The sequence below is a fragment of the Eubalaena glacialis genome, chromosome 18 (genome assembly GCF_028564815.1).
Source record: "Eubalaena glacialis isolate mEubGla1 chromosome 18, mEubGla1.1.hap2.+ XY, whole genome shotgun sequence".
Lineage (NCBI taxonomy): Eukaryota > Metazoa > Chordata > Mammalia > Artiodactyla > Balaenidae > Eubalaena > Eubalaena glacialis.
The window spans coordinates 62875145-62890780 of NC_083733.1; the positions used below are offsets into that span (position 1 = coordinate 62875145).

Below are 15636 nucleotides of genomic sequence, written 5' to 3' on the forward strand. Positions count from 1 at the left end.
TGGGGGGAGCAGGGGCCCCTCAACGTCTCTGGAGTCCCCTTCGGGGTGATGAAAAAGTTCTGGAACTAGATAGTGGTGATGGTTGCACAACATTGTGAAGGCACTAAATGTAACCAATAGTAACTCCTTTGTTCTGTGCACTTTACCACAGTAAAACAAATGAATGGGAGCATTATAGCAGGAGTGTGGGCTGCCGGTGGGTGGTTGGAGGGTGCCCCGAAGCTTGACATAGTATACTGGGTGTGTGCGTTATTAAGGTCATATCAGAAGATACTAAAGAACTGCAGGCGCACTTCAAGGGGCCCTTGGGGGAGGGGTTGGAAGGAGGAAGTGTGGAAGTATCTGGAGGACTTTTATCACAGCAGGAGCTAGTGACGGGCGTTGGGGGTGGTGGGGACAGACAACGACGTAAGAAGGGGACGCACACAGACCTCCCAGTCTGGGACTCCGATAATGTTGATTCCCGACTTTGTCATGAATTTGCTGGGTGGCTGACACCCTCAAGATAAGAAAATAAGGGAGCAACAGAGAGAAAAGAAAAAAAAAGACAAAAGTTTCTAGAGAGAGGCAGAGACCAACACTCAGACAGGCTGGGCCCAGGGCCCGGGGTGTGCCCTGCAGCTGGGGGGCGGGGTTGGATATTCCTGGAGTCGAGGAGCCGTCTCCGGACAGGATGTGAGAGAGGAACTGGGGTCTCCAGTCACGGGAGCCAGCTGGGGCCGCAGGAGGGAAGGGATCGTGGCTGCCGTGAGCAGAGCTGGGGCCCAAGACCGAGGGTGGAGAGGGCCGGGCGACCGGACTCCAGGGTCTCAGGGAGGAGGGAGCCGGGGATCTGGACTTTGGGGTTTGAGGGAGGAGGGGCGCGGAGGGTGGGGGGGGCCGGGACCCGCGGGTCTGAGGGAGGAGGAGGAGGAGGCGGGGCCGAACTCCGAGCAAGGAATCTCAGCCTATCCAGGCTCTGTAACTAATTAACCAGCTCGGATCCAAGTAGGGGGTGAAAGTTCATCGAGGAGGAGGGCCTTGTTGTCATCCTCCGGGATCGAACCCCTCCACCTGCAGTCGCAGGCGCGCGGGGTGGCCGAGGGGAGCCGAGCGGGAGCTGGGGGAGGGAGGGAGGGAGGGGCGGGGCGGGGGTCCGGAGGAGTCACGCGCCCCCTCCCGCCCCAGGTCTCCCCTTCAGGATGCGGGTCCGCCGGCCTCAGCCCTGGGGGCTCGGTCTGTTGCTCGTCCTCCTGCCTGGGACGTTGAGTGCAGGTGAGGGGGCTCCGGGGGGCGCCGGGGCTGCCGCGGACGAGGGAGGTGCCGCCCGCCGGGAAAAGAGCAAAGGAAGCGAAATCCGAGGTCCCACTCGAGCCGGGCACTTCCTTCTTTGCCTCATTTCACTTTGTTTCTCACGATCTCCTCCCTCTGGCGGTGTGTCTGGGAAACACCTGTCCCCTTCTTACGGGGTCTCCGTCCCTCTCTCTGGGTCTGGCCCCCCTCTCAGGTTCCGGCCCCTCTATCTGCGGTGGGGTCTTTTCTCTCTCGGGGTGTCTGTCCTGCTCCCATCTAGGTACCCCGGCCCATCTGCTCTCTTCACCTGTGTCTCCGGCAGAGAGCCATCGCTCCCTCCTGTACCACTTCACCGCCGTGTCCGCCCCTGCCTCGGGGACTCCTGCCTTCTGGGTATCGGGCTGGCTGGGTCCACAGCAATACCTGAGCTACAATAACCTGCGGGCTGAGGCTGAGCCCTACGGCGCTTGGGTCTGGGAAAGCCAAGTGTCCTGGTATTGGGAGAAAGAGACCACAGACCTGAGGAACAAGGAGAAGCTCTTCCTCGAAGCTCTCCAAGTTTTAGGGGAAGGAGGTGAGACTGGAACTCCTGAGTCTGAGGATGGACGGTGCTGGGGCCTGGATCCTGGGTTTGAGGGAGGAGGGGCTGGGGGCCTGGATCCTGGGTCTGAGGGAGGAGGGGACCAAGGCCCCTGCTCCTGGGCCCTGCTCATCTGTGTTTGGGCATCCCAGGTCCCTACACCCTGCAAGGCCTGTTGGGCTGCGAGTTGGGCCCTGACAACGTCTCGGTGCCTGTGGCCAAGTTTGCCCTGAATGGCGAGGAGTTCATGATGTTTGACCCCAAGATGGGCATCTGGGATGGGGACTGGCCTGAGTCCCAGACCATCGGTATCAAGTGGACGCAGCAGCCCGAGGCAGTCAACAAGGAGAAGACCTTCCTGCTCTACTCCTGCCCCCACCGGCTGCTGGGGCATCTGGAGAGGGGCCGAGGCAACCTGGAGTGGAAGGGTGAGCGACCCCGCTGGGAGTCCTGACGCCCACGGACCCCTTCCTCCCCACAGCCCTGCCCCGCCCCGAGGCCTCATCCTCTTCCCCAGCCTCTCCTCCCCAGCCTCCAGGCTTCCAGTCTACCCCGCTTTCCTGCAATCATGTCCCAGAGGGTCTTTGTCCACCCCAAGCTGCCCCTGCCCCTCTCCTGCACGCGGCCCTCCTGTGGCTCCTAGAGCCCTCGGGACACAGCTCAGGCCCCTCAGCCGGGCATTGAGACCCCACATGGCATGGCCTCTGTCTCTCTCCTCAGCCTCACATTTCTCTATCTGCTCCACTCAGCCAGACGGAATCACCCAGAGCCCCTTAAGCTCACACCAGGCCTCCCATTTCTTCACCTTTGCCAGTTGCACTGGTGTCAGAGGCCACCAGTGTCAGGTTCCACTCTGGCCCATGAGGCTTTCACTTGCCTCTTTTGGACGCTCACAAGATCTTGTGTGACCTCTGTTCCACATAGCATATGTCACTCTGAGCTATAATTACACACACGGCTGGGGAATTTAAGGACTGCAGTTAGAGCTCTTTTGTCCTCAGCCTCCCCCACAGTGCAATTCCTACTTCCATCTCGGCCCTCAATATAGACAGTCCTCCACCTAGCAGTCAGAAGAATGTTTTAAAAACATAAATGAACTCCCATCCCACCAGTGCTTAAAACTGTCCCGTAGATCCCCACTAGTCTTAGACTAAAATCCAGACTCTGTTCCAAGGCCTGCAAGCTCCTCATGGTCTGGCTGCCTTCCACCACTGTAATTTCACAATGCCCCCAACGACAGTGGCCTTCTCCCTTTCCTCCAATATGTCAGGTTCTTTCCTTCCTCAGGGCCTTTGCACCTGCTGTTCCCTCTGCTTTTTATTCTCTTTCTTGGGATCCAACCATGACTGGGTCCTTCTCATGCTTGAGGTTTGACCTTGGATGTCAGCTCTTCAGCAGGGCCCTCCCTGACCACCCTGGCTAAGGCGTGCCATCCCACCCGCATTATTATCTCTCATGCCACTGTTTTGTCCATTCATTCATTATAGCATCTTTCTTGTTTTGTTTTGCTTTTTATTGAGGTGTGACTTACTTACCTAAAGTACATGGCTCAATTAATTTTTTAACTTTAAAAAAAAAAATTATTTATTTATTTGGCTGTGCTGGGTCTTAGTTGTGGCACGTGGGATCTTTAGTTGCGGCATGCGGGACCTAGTTCCCTGACCAGGGATCGAACCCGGGCCCCCTGTATTGGGAGCATGGAGTCTTAACCACTGGACCACCAGGGAAGTCCCCTCAATTAATTAATTTTTTTTTTTTTTGGCCGTGCCTGTGGGATCCTATTTCCCCAACCAGGTATTGAACCCGTGCTGGACGGCAAAGGAAGTCCCTCTCTTCTTTTCTTTCTTTTTTTTTTTTTGTTTAGTCTCTCTCTTCTAGTCCACTGATCTATTGGACTGAAATTAAGCCAGTACCTCACTCTCTTGATTAATGTAGCTTTATAAAAAGTTTTGATATCTAGCAATTAAGTTCTTCAGTTTTATTGCCTTGGTTATTCTGTGTCATTTGCATCTCTATATACATTTCTGCTTGTCAATTTCTGCCAAAAATTCTGTTGGGATTTCGATAGTGATTGAATTGTATCTATAGATTAGTTTGGGGAGAATTGACATCTTAACGATATTAAGTTTTCGAATCCATGAATACAGTATATCCCTATACTTGTTTAGATATCCTTTAATTTCTCTCAGTAATATTTTGTAGTTTTCAGTGTAGAGGTCTTACACCCCTTTGGTTAGATTTTTTTCCCTAAGTATTAGACATTTTTTGATACTTCTGTAAATGGTAATTCTAAAAATTTCATTTTCTTATAGTTTGTAGTTAGTTTACAGAAATACTATTGGTTTATAGAAATACTATTGAGTTTTATATATTTTCCTTGTATTCAGAAACTTTGCTGAATTCACTTACTGCTATTAATTTTTCCTAGATTCTTTTGGATCATGTCATGTTTGACATGTTTTACTTATTTTCTTTTCTAGTTTTAGTAACTTTTATTTCTTTTTCTTATCTTAGGATCCCCAGTACAATGTTCAATAGAGTGGTGATAATGAACATCTTGTAGTCTCAAACTCACAGGGAAAGCATTCAGCGTTTTACTATTAGGTATTATGTTAGTTATAGATTTTTTTGTTGATGCCCTTTGACGAATTAAGAAAGTTTCCTCCAACTCCTAGTTTGCTAAGAGTTTTTTTTTTTTTCCTTTCAATTTTTTTGTTTAATAAATTTATTTATTTATTTGTTTTTATTTTTGGCTGTGTTGGGTCTTCGTTGCTGTGCACAGGCTTTCTCTAGTTGTGGTGAGCTGGGGCTACTCTTCGTTGTGGTGCGTGGGCTTCTCATTGCGGTGGCTTCTCTTGTTGCAGAGCACGGGCTCTAGGTGCGCGGGCTTCAGTAGTTGCAACACGCGGGCTCAGTAGTTGAGGAACACGGGCCCAAGAGCGGGCAGGCTCAGTAGTTGTAGCTCGCGGGCTCTAGAATGCAGGCTCAGTAGTTGTGGCACATGGGCTTAGTTGCTCCATGGCATGCGGGATCTTCCCGGACCAGGGATCAAACCCATGTCTCCTGCATTGGCAGGTGGATTCTTAACCACTGCGCCACCAGGGAAGTCCCTCTCTTACTATCTTTTGAATGACTGTTGGGTCTGTCTTATTTTCCCTCATCACACTTTCATAAACTCTTTCCCTTTTATTTATATGTACACAAATATTCGTCTCTCTCCCCTCATTAGAACACAAGCTCCATGAGTACAGGGACTTTTGTCTGTCTTGTTCACTGCTGTATCCCCAGTGCCTAGAAGAGTGCCTGGCACATCACACGGTAGATGCTCAGTATGTGTCATGGTAGGAAGGACTGGGTGAGAGATGGATACCCTCATGGCGGACAGGTTGGGTCTTTGTACCCCTGGGAAGGCCCTTCCCCCTTTACCATTATATTCTCTAGGCTCAGGAAGTCACAGGGCACGTGGTGGGGCCTGCTGGGTAGAGTGGAAGGAATGGAGTCCTCTCTATGTCCCTCTCCAACCCTGGGCCTGGCCTTGGGGGTTCATGGGCCTGGGGCTTAGGCCTGTCTGCCTCTTTGTCTGCAGAGCCACCCTCCATGCGCCTGAAGGCCCGACCGGGCAGCCCTGGCTTTTCTGTGCTCACCTGCAGTGCCTTCTCCTTCTACCCACCCGAGCTGCAGCTGCGATTCGTACGGAATGGGATGGCAGCTGGCTCTGGTGAGGGTGACATTGGCCCCAACGGTGATGGCTCCTTCCACGCCTGGTCATCACTAACAGTCAAGAGTGGCGACGAGCACCACTACTGCTGCGTGGTGCAGCACGCAGGGCTGGCCCAGCCCCTCACTGTGGAGCTGGGTGAGGTCCCGCTGGGGAAAGATGCTCCCTACTTCTGGTTGCCTTTTCTCCCTCTACTGCAGCAATCCTTCCTGAGTCTGACCACCTTCCACTCCACTGCTGCCCGTTCTCCTTGAGTCTGACTGCTTTCTGCCCCACCACTGCCAGTTCTTCCAAAGCCTGACAAAGCCTTTTGTCCTGTGTTGCTTGCCTCCCCAAGTCTGAGTGCCTTTCATCCTGCTGCTGCTGGCCTCATTGAGTCGGGCCACCCGTTAACCACTATGGAAAGTCCTCCCTAAGTCTGACCACCTTCCGTCCTGCTGCTGCTAGTCTTCATGGAGTCTGACCGTTCGTTGCCTGTTGCTGCCAGCCCTCTATGGGTCTGATGTTCTATTGCTCTGTGCCCACCCCTCCTCTCCAATTTGGAACACCACCCACCCTGCTGCTACAGGTCTCTTGACCAGAGTGACTGAGACCCCTCTTGCTATGGCTGGTTCTTACATACAACCTGGGGGCTTTCTAGACCTAGAGCATCATGTGAGTGGCCTTTCCACTCCCCCAAAACTTGGTGCTGGGATCTCTGAGCTTGGGAGGGACTGAGAACCCCCAGTCCCCTGTCCTGACTCAGATGTGCTGGAGGGTCCATTAAATATATCACAACATTCTCTGGCTGCAGAATCACCAGCCAAGTCCTCGGTGCCAGTGGTTGGAATCGTCATCGGCTTCTTACTGCTCATGACAGTGGCTGCAGGAGGAGCTCTTCTGTGGAGGAGGATGAGGAAGGGGCTGCCAGGTGTGGGACAGGAAGAGGGAAGTGCCTCAGAGAGAGGGACAGAGATGCCAAAAAAGAGGGAGACACTTTCCTGGGGGGACAGAGGTCTAGACAGAGAGGGACAGAGACCCAGAGAGTGGTGGGGACAGAAACCTGGAGGGGTGAAACAGAGACTCAGAGCGTATAGAAACCCACAGGGTAGGACAGAGACTGAGAAACACACACACACACACACACACACACACACACACACGTGGGGGAGGGGAAGTCAGAGACCCAGAGGATTTCAAAGATTCTAATGATCTCTCCCCCTTCCCTCTTTCCTCAGCCCCTTGGATCTCTTTCCGTGGGGACGATGTAGGGGCCCTCCTACCCACTCCTGGCCTGTCCAAGGAAGCTGAATCTTAGGATATAAATGCATTCCCAGCGACTGCCGATCGTCCCCCATCCTGGCTGCTACCAGCTAATGTAGTCAGGTCCTTTTCATGCTGTGAGACCTCCTGGAATCCTGGTATTTCTGAGCCTCCAGAAGGAGCCCGCTGTCCTCCCTCTGGATTTCTCCTCCTGTGGCCTGCCTCAGTTTCCCCTCCTGATATATATGGCTCTCTTCCACCTCCACATATAACATGGGTTTGGGCCCGAATCATTGTGTTCTCATCGTTTCAACTTTTTAGGGAATTGTGGGGGGAATAAATGGTGTAAGCCTTGGACTTCAAATCTCTCCTGAGGCTAACTTGTTGCCATGGTGGAATCTACCAATTTTATATACCAAGTCATATATTTTTAATTAATAAATTTCACAAATATTTACTGGATGTTTGTGCCCGGCATTTTGAGGAATTCTTGGCTGGAGTCTGACCTGACTCCTTGGTGGAGCGGAAGAGTTAGTCCCTCCTTGAGGGAAAGGAAAGCCTCCTCAGGCTTCTTGGTTCCCTTCCTTCCTAAAACTTGCGGACAAAGGGAAAGAGATAAAAATACACCTCCCGTGAGGCTTTGGAGCTAGAACAACTGCAGGTGGTCGGGCACGGCGCCCCGACGCCTGCCGGGAGTTGTAGTTCCCCCGGCCGTGTCACTCCGGTGTTGCCCACCCCGCCTGCCCTGGGAAGGGACGGGCCGAACCTCAAGGGGCTGCGCTTTCCTTTGTGGACGTGGCGAGGGGCGCCCTTGGCCCGCCCAGCTCTCATCGGCCCCGCCCCATGAGGCCCTCAAGAGCGCTCATTGGTAGGAGGGCGGGGCCTCTGCGCTGCAGGAGGCGGGGCCTGGCTGGAGAGCAGCCAAATTAGGCATCTTTTTGGAGAACTCAGAGTGGAATTTAGAGAGCGAAGTGAAGCTGCCTGACCGGGTAAAGGGAGGCGGGGGCGGCTGCCCTGCCCAGCGAGGACGGTTCGGGTCCACTTGGGTGGAGGATTGGGGACCAAGCTTTTAAGCGATGCCCGGGGGCCTGCATAATTTCTTTCTGGCCACGACCCCGCCCTGAACTATGCTTGGGAATTGCGCCACGTCTCCCGCTTGAATCCTCCCCACTTGCGGCTCTGGTACGCCTCTGGGACTTCCTCAGAGGATTCGGTCCCCACAGCTGGCTTAACCTCAGAGAACCCCGCCTCCCTTCTCCCCTTCCTGTCCCTTCTTGAGCCCCAGACTTTGCAGCCAGCTACCAACTCTCTGTCCTGTCCTAGGCTCCCCCATCCCCATCCTCCTGTCCCGTCTCTGTCCTGTTCTCTGTGACCCCTGACCCCTAGCCTCCACCACTCCTCAGGGACTGATGATGTGGCGACCGTCACTTCTGCTGCTGCTGTTGCTGCTCAGGCGCGGAGCCCAGGGAAAGCCATCCCCTGACGCCGGCCCTCATGGCCAAGGGAGGGTGCACCACGCGGCCCCCCTGAGTGAGGCCCTTCATGATGACGCTCACGGGAACTTCCAATATGATCATGAGGCTTTTCTGGGACGAGAAGTGGCCAAGGAATTCGACCAACTCACCCCAGAGGAAAGCCAAGCCCGTCTGGGGTAGGAGAGAGATGGAGGGGGAGGAGGATTCAGGGTTGTAATTTTAAAGAGGGAGGTCAGGGGAGGCCTCGGTGAGAGGGTAATATATGAGACACGTGGGTGTATGGGGAAATAGCATTCCAGGCAGAGGGAACTGTAAGTGCAAAGGCCCTGAAGCAGGATCGGGCCTGATGTGCCTGATGTGTCTGAAGAACAGTGAGACCTATGTGACTGGAACCCAGTGAGCGGAGGGAGAGAGTAGAAGGTAGTGGCAGAGAGAACAAAGGGGTCAGGTTGTGCAGGGCCTTTGGGGCCACAGTGAAGTTTTAAGCTTTCCTCTGAGTGAGATAAGGGCTATGGGATGGCTCTGAGCAGAGGGAGGACGTGAGCTGACTTAGGCTTTAACAGGATCCCTCTGGTTGCCATGCGGGGAACAGACTATAGGAAGCAAGAAGCAGGGAGCCCAGTGAGGAAGTGACTGCAGTCTTCCAGGTGGGAGAAAAGAGACTAGGGTCACCAGATTCAGGATGGAGATAGCGGTGGTGGCCAGGTCTGCTGGCTGGGATATTGTGCATGGATGGGGTTGGGTGTAGGAAGGATGGGGGAGGAAAGGCAGTGATAGACTTACACATTTGACATAGCACTTACTACAATGCCTGGCGCTGTTCAAAGTGCTTTACGAGACTTAAGTCGTTTAATCCCCACACGCTGTGAGGTATGTTCTGTTATTTATCCCCATTTTACATAGGGGGAAACTAAGGCACAGACAGGGTAAGTGATTTGCCCACGGTCACACAGCCAGCAAGAAGAGGTGGCAGGATTCAAACCTAAATGTCTGGCTCTAGAGCCCAAACTCTTAACCACAGCTGGAACCTCAGGGTAGCCGGACCCCTACTAAACAGAGCAGAGACAGCCTAGCGCGGGAGGAAGGGATCAGCGACCTGGGCAGGGCCATCTCAAATTCAATTCTGGGGACTGGTTTGCGGGGGCTTCGGGACGGTGACAGGAAGAAGGGCTCCATGTGGGCTCTGTTAGCGGTTGGGCGAGAACACAGACCAATGACGGGGCATTGCCAGGGGAGAGGGATGGGACCTGGGAGCCGAGAGGCGTGGCCCGAGAGAAGGGGCATGAGGTGGGGGCCTAAAAGGGCTTGACATGTGACATGGAGGTGTACAGGATCAGGCTGGAGCACAGGGAGGAGTGGGTGGAGGCCGAGCCTGCAGTGTTGGGGCTGATGGTCATAGGGCAAAGCCTGATAACGTCTGGGAAAAACTAAAGGGGCGAGTCGCAGCATACCTCGGGGCTGCAGGGATACGGGCCTGAAATTGACGCTCGCAGCCAGGGAGGGGGCCGAGCAGGGGCCGGGGCTAGAGGGGCTAGAGGTTCTGAAGACTGGCAGAGCCAGGGGAAGGGGGCGGGGCCTGAGACGGCGAGAGGTCCGGAGAGTATGTAGCCGTGGCAATCGGAGTTCAGAGTGAGTCTTGGCACAGGGAATCTGCGGGCGAGGGGCACGGTGTGACTCCCTGCCCCCTGCCCCCTGCCCCCCTCCCCAGCTCGTTCAAGCTAGAGATGGAGCAAGTGCAGGCCAGAGTGGAGAGTGGGACCCTGGATTGTCATAGGTCCTTTCCCCAGGCGGGCGTGTCGCGGACCGCAGCGCCAGCCACAGGCCCGCCGCGTCTCGGAAAGGGCGTTATCGCCTCTGGGAGCGGACCCTGGATTGAGGGGGCAGAGCCCTGAGGAGGGCGTGGTACCGGGATTGACAGGCGCCTCCCCCCAATTTGCTGGCGACTCAGTGACATTTTCAGCCCTATGTGGGGTTGTGTCTCGAGTTCCTGGAAGAAGGCGGGACCCGGGGGTGGGCGGGGCCCGAGACTGACGTGTGCCCCGCCCTGGCTCGCAGGCGCATCGTGGACCGCATGGACCGCGCCGGGGACGGGGACGGCTGGGTGTCGCTGGCCGAGCTCCGCGCGTGGATCGCACACACGCAGCAGCGGCACATACGGGACTCAGTGAGCGCGGCCTGGAACACGTACGACACAGACCGCGACGGGCGTGTGGGTTGGGAGGAGCTGCGCAACGCCACCTACGGCCACTATGAGCCGGGTACGCGACCCGACCCCTGCTCCCCACACACACCATGACCCGGACCTTTTTGACACCTTCATCCTGAGAACTTGAAGCCCGTTAGCCAGATCCCTGACCTTTGACCTCCGACCCTTGACCAGGGTCTACCCACTTCTAGAACCCCGTCACCCTGAAACCCCCAACCCCTTATCTCTGGTTTCTCATTCTGACATCCACTGAGGAACTTCAGATCCTTGACCGGGGACATCTACCTCCCAAGCCCTATCGGCCTGACCTTTGATCTCTGACCTCTCATCCTGAGAACCCCAAGCCATTTATTCTTCCTCTGCCTCTGGATTCCCTCCCCTCCATCCCCATGCCCCAGTCCAGGCCCCCCCACGGCTCTTATCCACTCCCTCCTGGACCCTCAACCCAGCCTCCCCCTCCAGTCTGTCCCTCACATACACCCAGAGGGATCTTTCCACACTCAGAGCTGACCTTGACCTTCCCCTGCTCACAGCCCCCCATGGCTCCCCAGGGTCCCCAGGAGAGAGTCTTAGCTCCTCAGCCCAGTCTCACCCAACCATCCACCACCGTTTTTCTGCATTTTCTGCCCCAGCTAAGTGGATCTTCTGCAGTTTCCCTGAACTCACCGTGCTCTTCAAACCTCTACACTCTGCACGTACTGTTCCCTTTGTTGAAAATGTCCTTCCCCTCCTCTGTGTCCAGCAAGCTCAGTCAGTATACTGCACCAGACATGACTTCGGGGTCCAATGGGCCAGTATCAACTCAAAGTCCATCCTTCCTGGCTGCATGACCTTGGGCAAGTTATTTCCTCTCTCTGACAGTCAGTTTTCTCCTTCATAAAGTAAGAATAAATGAAAAAACTGGGAATTCCCTGGCGGTCCAGTGGCTTTGTGCTTTCACTGCCAACCGTGCGGGTTCAATTCCTGGTCGGGGAACTAAGATCCCACAAGCCGCTCGGTGCGGCCAAAAAAACCCCAGCAACAACAACTACTACAAAATAACTCATTTTGCTTGCTTTTTGTGAGAATTAATTGCAATTTTGTAGATAAAGAGCTTAGCACATAATAAGCTCTCACTACAAGGTAGCTACTATTAATTATTATTAATTCGGTGGAGGTCTCCCTGCCCTGACTCCCCAGAGTTAAATCCCTTTCTCTTTTTTTTTCTTTTTTTAAAAATTTTTGGCCACACCCTGCTTCATGTGGAACCTCAGTTCCTGGACCAGGGATTGAACCCGAGTCCCCTGCATTGGAAGGTGGAGTCTTAACCACTGCACCACCAGGGAAGTCCCACATCCCTTTGTCTTAAAGCACATCCCACCAAGATCCCTCCTTCCCCAGGTGAAGAATTTCACGACGTGGAGGATGCAGAAACCTACAAGAAGATGCTGACTCGGGACGAGCGGCGTTTCCGGATGGCTGACCAGGATGGGGACTCAATGGCCACTCGGGAAGAGCTGACGGCCTTTTTGCATCCTGAGGAGTTCCCTCACATGCGGGACATCGTGATTGCTGTGAGTGGGGGCCTGAGGAACGCTGCTTCCCACCTCCCTCCCAGGACCCAGGCTTCTGATGCCAGGACTAGCCTCCCAGCACTTACCTTCGGGGCTCCAGTGCCCACCCTCCAACCCCCCAGTATCTAATCTCTCCTGATCTGGCCTCCCCCTTTCTGTGCTCACATCTGGGGTCCAGGCACCCAGCCTGCCTTCAGAAAACCACATCCCCCAGCAGTGCCTTAGACAGCCCCCATCCTGGCTGAACCCCAGGAAAATCCCAACCCCAGACATGGAGTGTCCACTCTGAGGCCATTCCTGCTGGCCCCCCATCTTCTATTACTTTATATATATATATATATATATATATATATATATATATATATATATATATATTTTTTTTTTTTTTTTTTTTTTTTGCCAACTCTGTCTCTATTTTAGAGTGGCAGGATTTTTTTTCTCTTTCTTTTTTTTCCATTTGACTTTAATTTCTAGAGCCATTTTAGGTTCACAGCAAAATTGAGTGGAAAGTCCAGAGATTTCTCCTGTACCCCCTGCCCATGCCAGGTGTAGTTAACTTCTTCCCCCCAGTGGGGTTTCAGTACCTATAAAACAGCTCAAAGGAAATGGCTCAGAATATTATCTATAGCCCTTGAAGAGGAACTAAAGGGTCCTTGACTATGCTTAATGACTAAACTAATAATATTTTGTCCTGTTTGACTGTTTTCCTTTGTTTCTGCATTTTCTCAGCCCTGATGCCTCTTTCTCCCCAGGAAACCCTGGAGGATCTGGACAAGAACAAAGACGGCTATGTGCAAGTGGACGAGTACATCGGTGAGTGGGACCTGATTCCCTCCCCAAGGAGGCCTGTCCTCTCCCGAGCATGGGTGGCAGCTGATATATATCAGCCATTAGAGCGAAGGCTCTCTGAAGTGGGGCAGGGTTGCTGCCTGGGTCCATCCATCCACCCAACATTTACTGAGTATCCACTGTGGGCCAGGCCTAAGGAACATTTACTGAGCACATATATTTGCTGGGCCCAGCAAATCTTTATCAAACACCTATTGTGTGCCAGGCTCAGGAAACATTGAGTCCCTTCTGTTTGCCAGACCGCAAAAGCATTTATCAAGCACCTACTGTGTGCCGGGCCAGGAAACATTTATCAAGCACCTACTGCATGTTGGTGGTTGAGGATAGAGCAGAGAATATCACAGAGGAGGTCCATTCCTGGGAGAATGTGGAGTTTCTACAAAATCAGGGCTCAGGGGCTGTGTTTGGTTGGGATAGGATGTCAGGGAAATTGTCTTGAGCCTGCATTTACACAGCAAATGCTGCATCTCCTGTTATTCAGGATGTCGGGGAGCCCCCAAGACACCCCCCAATTCCCCATTGGTCCTGGCTCTGTCCCTGTCCTCAGGGGTACAGAGAATTTGGTTGAAGGGAAGGCTATTAAACGTGGAAGTCTTTAAAGTTTGAAAACATTGCTTTATAGAATGCTTTTATGGAACAAACCCATAGGCAAGACATTTTAATTTAAGCATCATTTATTTTTTTCTGTCTTTGAGGAAGATAGAAGTCTCTCTCTCTCTCTTTTTGGTCAGAAAGAACTCCAGGGACTTCCCTGGCAGTCCAGTGGTTAGGACTCGGCGCTTTCACTGCCATGGCCACAGGTTCAGTTCCTGGTCGGGGAACTAAGATCTCGCAAGACGCAAGGCATGGCAAAAAAAAAAAAAAAAAAAGACGTAAGACCATTAAAAAAAAAAAAAAGGAAGCCTGAAGGCTAAGTGGGTAATTGTGTGCCTGGCACCTGTTCCATCTTTGAGGACATCCCTCCCTGTGACAGCTCCCTGGCCTGGCCCCGGAGTAGAGGAAGGCATTCTGTCCTAATTATGGTGGCTTTGTGTCTGGTATAAAAAGACTTGTCAGGTTGTAATGTCTTCCAAATGTATCTGTGGGTCCTTGGGGTGAAGAGCTTTTCAAACATTTACAAATGATTGCAACAAATGAGAGGCTCCTAGAATCTCTAGGGATGTTCTGGGTGTGGTGAGCTGATCAAAGTGTAGCTTTAGAGGATCTCCTATAAAAACCTTCACTCATTGCTCCTTCATATGGGTGCCTACTATGTGCCAGGCACTGCACCACACAGGGCACACTCTGTTTCATGCGTGTATCAATCAAATGGATGGATGATTCAATCAATCAAATGACCAATCAATGAAGTCAATTTCACGTGCAGCATAATGATCACCTGCAAGTCGGGTTTGTTATCAATTCCATTTAACAGAAGAGGAAACTGAGGTGAAGGAAAGTGAAGTGGGTGGTCCGAGGTTCCGGGGCCCAGGAGTGTCAGAGCCAGGCTGGGAGGCCCCGGGAACTGCCCCTGATGTCGCCCCCTCTCACCCCCAACCCCAGCGGATCTGTACTCGGCAGAGCCCGGGGAGGAGGAGCCAGCCTGGGTGCGGACGGAGCGGGAACAGTTCCGGGACTTCCGAGATCTGAACAAGGACGGGCAGCTGGATGGGAGTGAGGTGGGCCACTGGGTGCTGCCCCCTGCCCAGGACCAGCCGCTGGTGGAGGCCAACCACTTGCTGCACGAGAGTGACACGGACCAGGTGCAGGGGGGTGATGCTGGCCCGGGGGGCGGAAATGACCAGAACGTGCGCCTGGGGCTTTGGGGTCACTATTTGGCTGGAGAAAGAAAGAGGGACAGAGAGATCGAGGTGGGGAGGGAGAAAAGCAGGAACAGAGACCCAGGGAGAGGGGGACAGGGACCCAGGGAGAGGGGGACCCAGAGAGAGGGGAACAGAGACCATGGGAGCCATACTTGGCTCCAGGGAGGAGTCTTCCAGGCAGGGCCCCGTGGCGTCCCGCTGACCTCTGACCCCCCCTCAGGACGGGCGTCTGAGCAAGGCTGAGATCCTGGGCAACTGGAACATGTTCGTGGGCAGCCAGGCCACCAACTACGGCGAGGACCTGACGCGTCACCACGATGAGCTCTGAGCCCCAGCGTGCCCACTGCAGCCTTGTCGCCCCATGGGCTGACCCGCAGAGGGGCCCCAGTGGCCAGGGCCCCCTGTCCGGCCGTGCAGGATGCAGACACAGCCTCCGGTGTCCCCCTGCCCCTGGGCTCTCACGGACCCACCGGGCCAACTTCTCTCCCTGAGACATCAAAGCCCCTCCCAGATCCCCCCAGGGGCTCACAGACCCAAAGTGAGGGACCACCCACTTCTCACTGGCAGAGTCTCCCCGCCCAGACCAAGGCCCCCTACGCCAAGCTCAGCCTCTAAGAGCCTCCACTAACCCCCAGCTCCGAATCTGAGCCTCACACCACAGAGACGAGAAACACTCCCCCAGGTGCCCCGAAATCGCCCCCAGCACTTGCCCAAAGGATGCCTCCTCTCTGCCAGGGAAGCAATAAAATCTAGTGCTGGGGCCCCATCTGTGTGTCTCTCTGAGGGGGTAACAGGGGCCTTGGGGGCTGTGGCTGGGAGAGGAACGTGCTGGGAGTTGGGGGGCTGTGGGCTGAAGGAGGGGACAAGGCATTTGAAGAGGGAGCTCTGGGGGTTGGGCAGGGTTTGAGGTCGTCCCTGGAAACAAAAAATAAAACTAGA

The 15636-nt window shown here is 54.1% G+C and overlaps 2 protein-coding genes across 7 annotated transcripts; both read left to right on the forward strand.

The window, feature by feature from the left end:
- Positions 1-460: 460 nt before the first annotated feature.
- On the forward strand, positions 461-7274 carry FCGRT (Fc gamma receptor and transporter). Of its 6 annotated transcripts, none has more exons than XM_061173166.1 (7): positions 464-806; positions 1168-1254; positions 1553-1846; positions 2005-2280; positions 5439-5708; positions 6364-6480; positions 6788-7274. In XM_061173166.1, exons 2-7 carry the CDS (start codon positions 1182-1184, stop codon positions 6865-6867), a joined length of 1110 nt encoding a protein of 369 aa, XP_061029149.1. In that variant the 5' UTR covers positions 464-806; positions 1168-1181; the 3' UTR covers positions 6868-7274. The 6 variants fall into 6 exon arrangements, with proteins under 6 accessions (XP_061029152.1, XP_061029149.1, XP_061029150.1 ...); XM_061173167.1 differs by having other exon boundaries at positions 464-776; XM_061173165.1 differs by having other exon boundaries at positions 465-747.
- A 446-nt stretch (positions 7275-7720) lies between these two features.
- On the forward strand, positions 7721-15463 carry RCN3 (reticulocalbin 3). Its single transcript, XM_061172926.1, has 7 exons — positions 7721-7801; positions 8216-8463; positions 10343-10545; positions 11874-12046; positions 12799-12859; positions 14438-14637; positions 14918-15463. Exons 2-7 carry the CDS (start codon positions 8222-8224, stop codon positions 15023-15025), a joined length of 987 nt encoding a protein of 328 aa, XP_061028909.1. The 5' UTR covers positions 7721-7801; positions 8216-8221; the 3' UTR covers positions 15026-15463.
- Positions 15464-15636: the final 173 nt, after the last annotated feature.

Excerpts from the sequence above, each read along its gene's own strand:
- FCGRT (XM_061173166.1), top strand. The coding sequence starts at position 1,182 with ATGCGGGTCCGCCGGCCTCAGCCCTGGGGGCTCGGTCTGTTGCTCGTC. Across the intron at positions 1,255-1,552 it reads GCCTGGGACGTTGAGTGCAG|GTACCCCGGCCCATCTGCTC; the intron begins GTGAGGGGGCTC and ends GCTCCCATCTAG. Across the intron at positions 2,281-5,438 it reads AGGCAACCTGGAGTGGAAGG|AGCCACCCTCCATGCGCCTG; the intron begins GTGAGCGACCCC and ends CTTTGTCTGCAG.
- RCN3 (XM_061172926.1), top strand. The coding sequence starts at position 8,222 with ATGATGTGGCGACCGTCACTTCTGCTGCTGCTGTTGCTGCTCAGGCGC. Across the intron at positions 12,047-12,798 it reads TGCGGGACATCGTGATTGCT|GAAACCCTGGAGGATCTGGA; the intron begins GTGAGTGGGGGC and ends CTTTCTCCCCAG. Across the intron at positions 12,860-14,437 it reads GCAAGTGGACGAGTACATCG|CGGATCTGTACTCGGCAGAG; the intron begins GTGAGTGGGACC and ends CCCCAACCCCAG.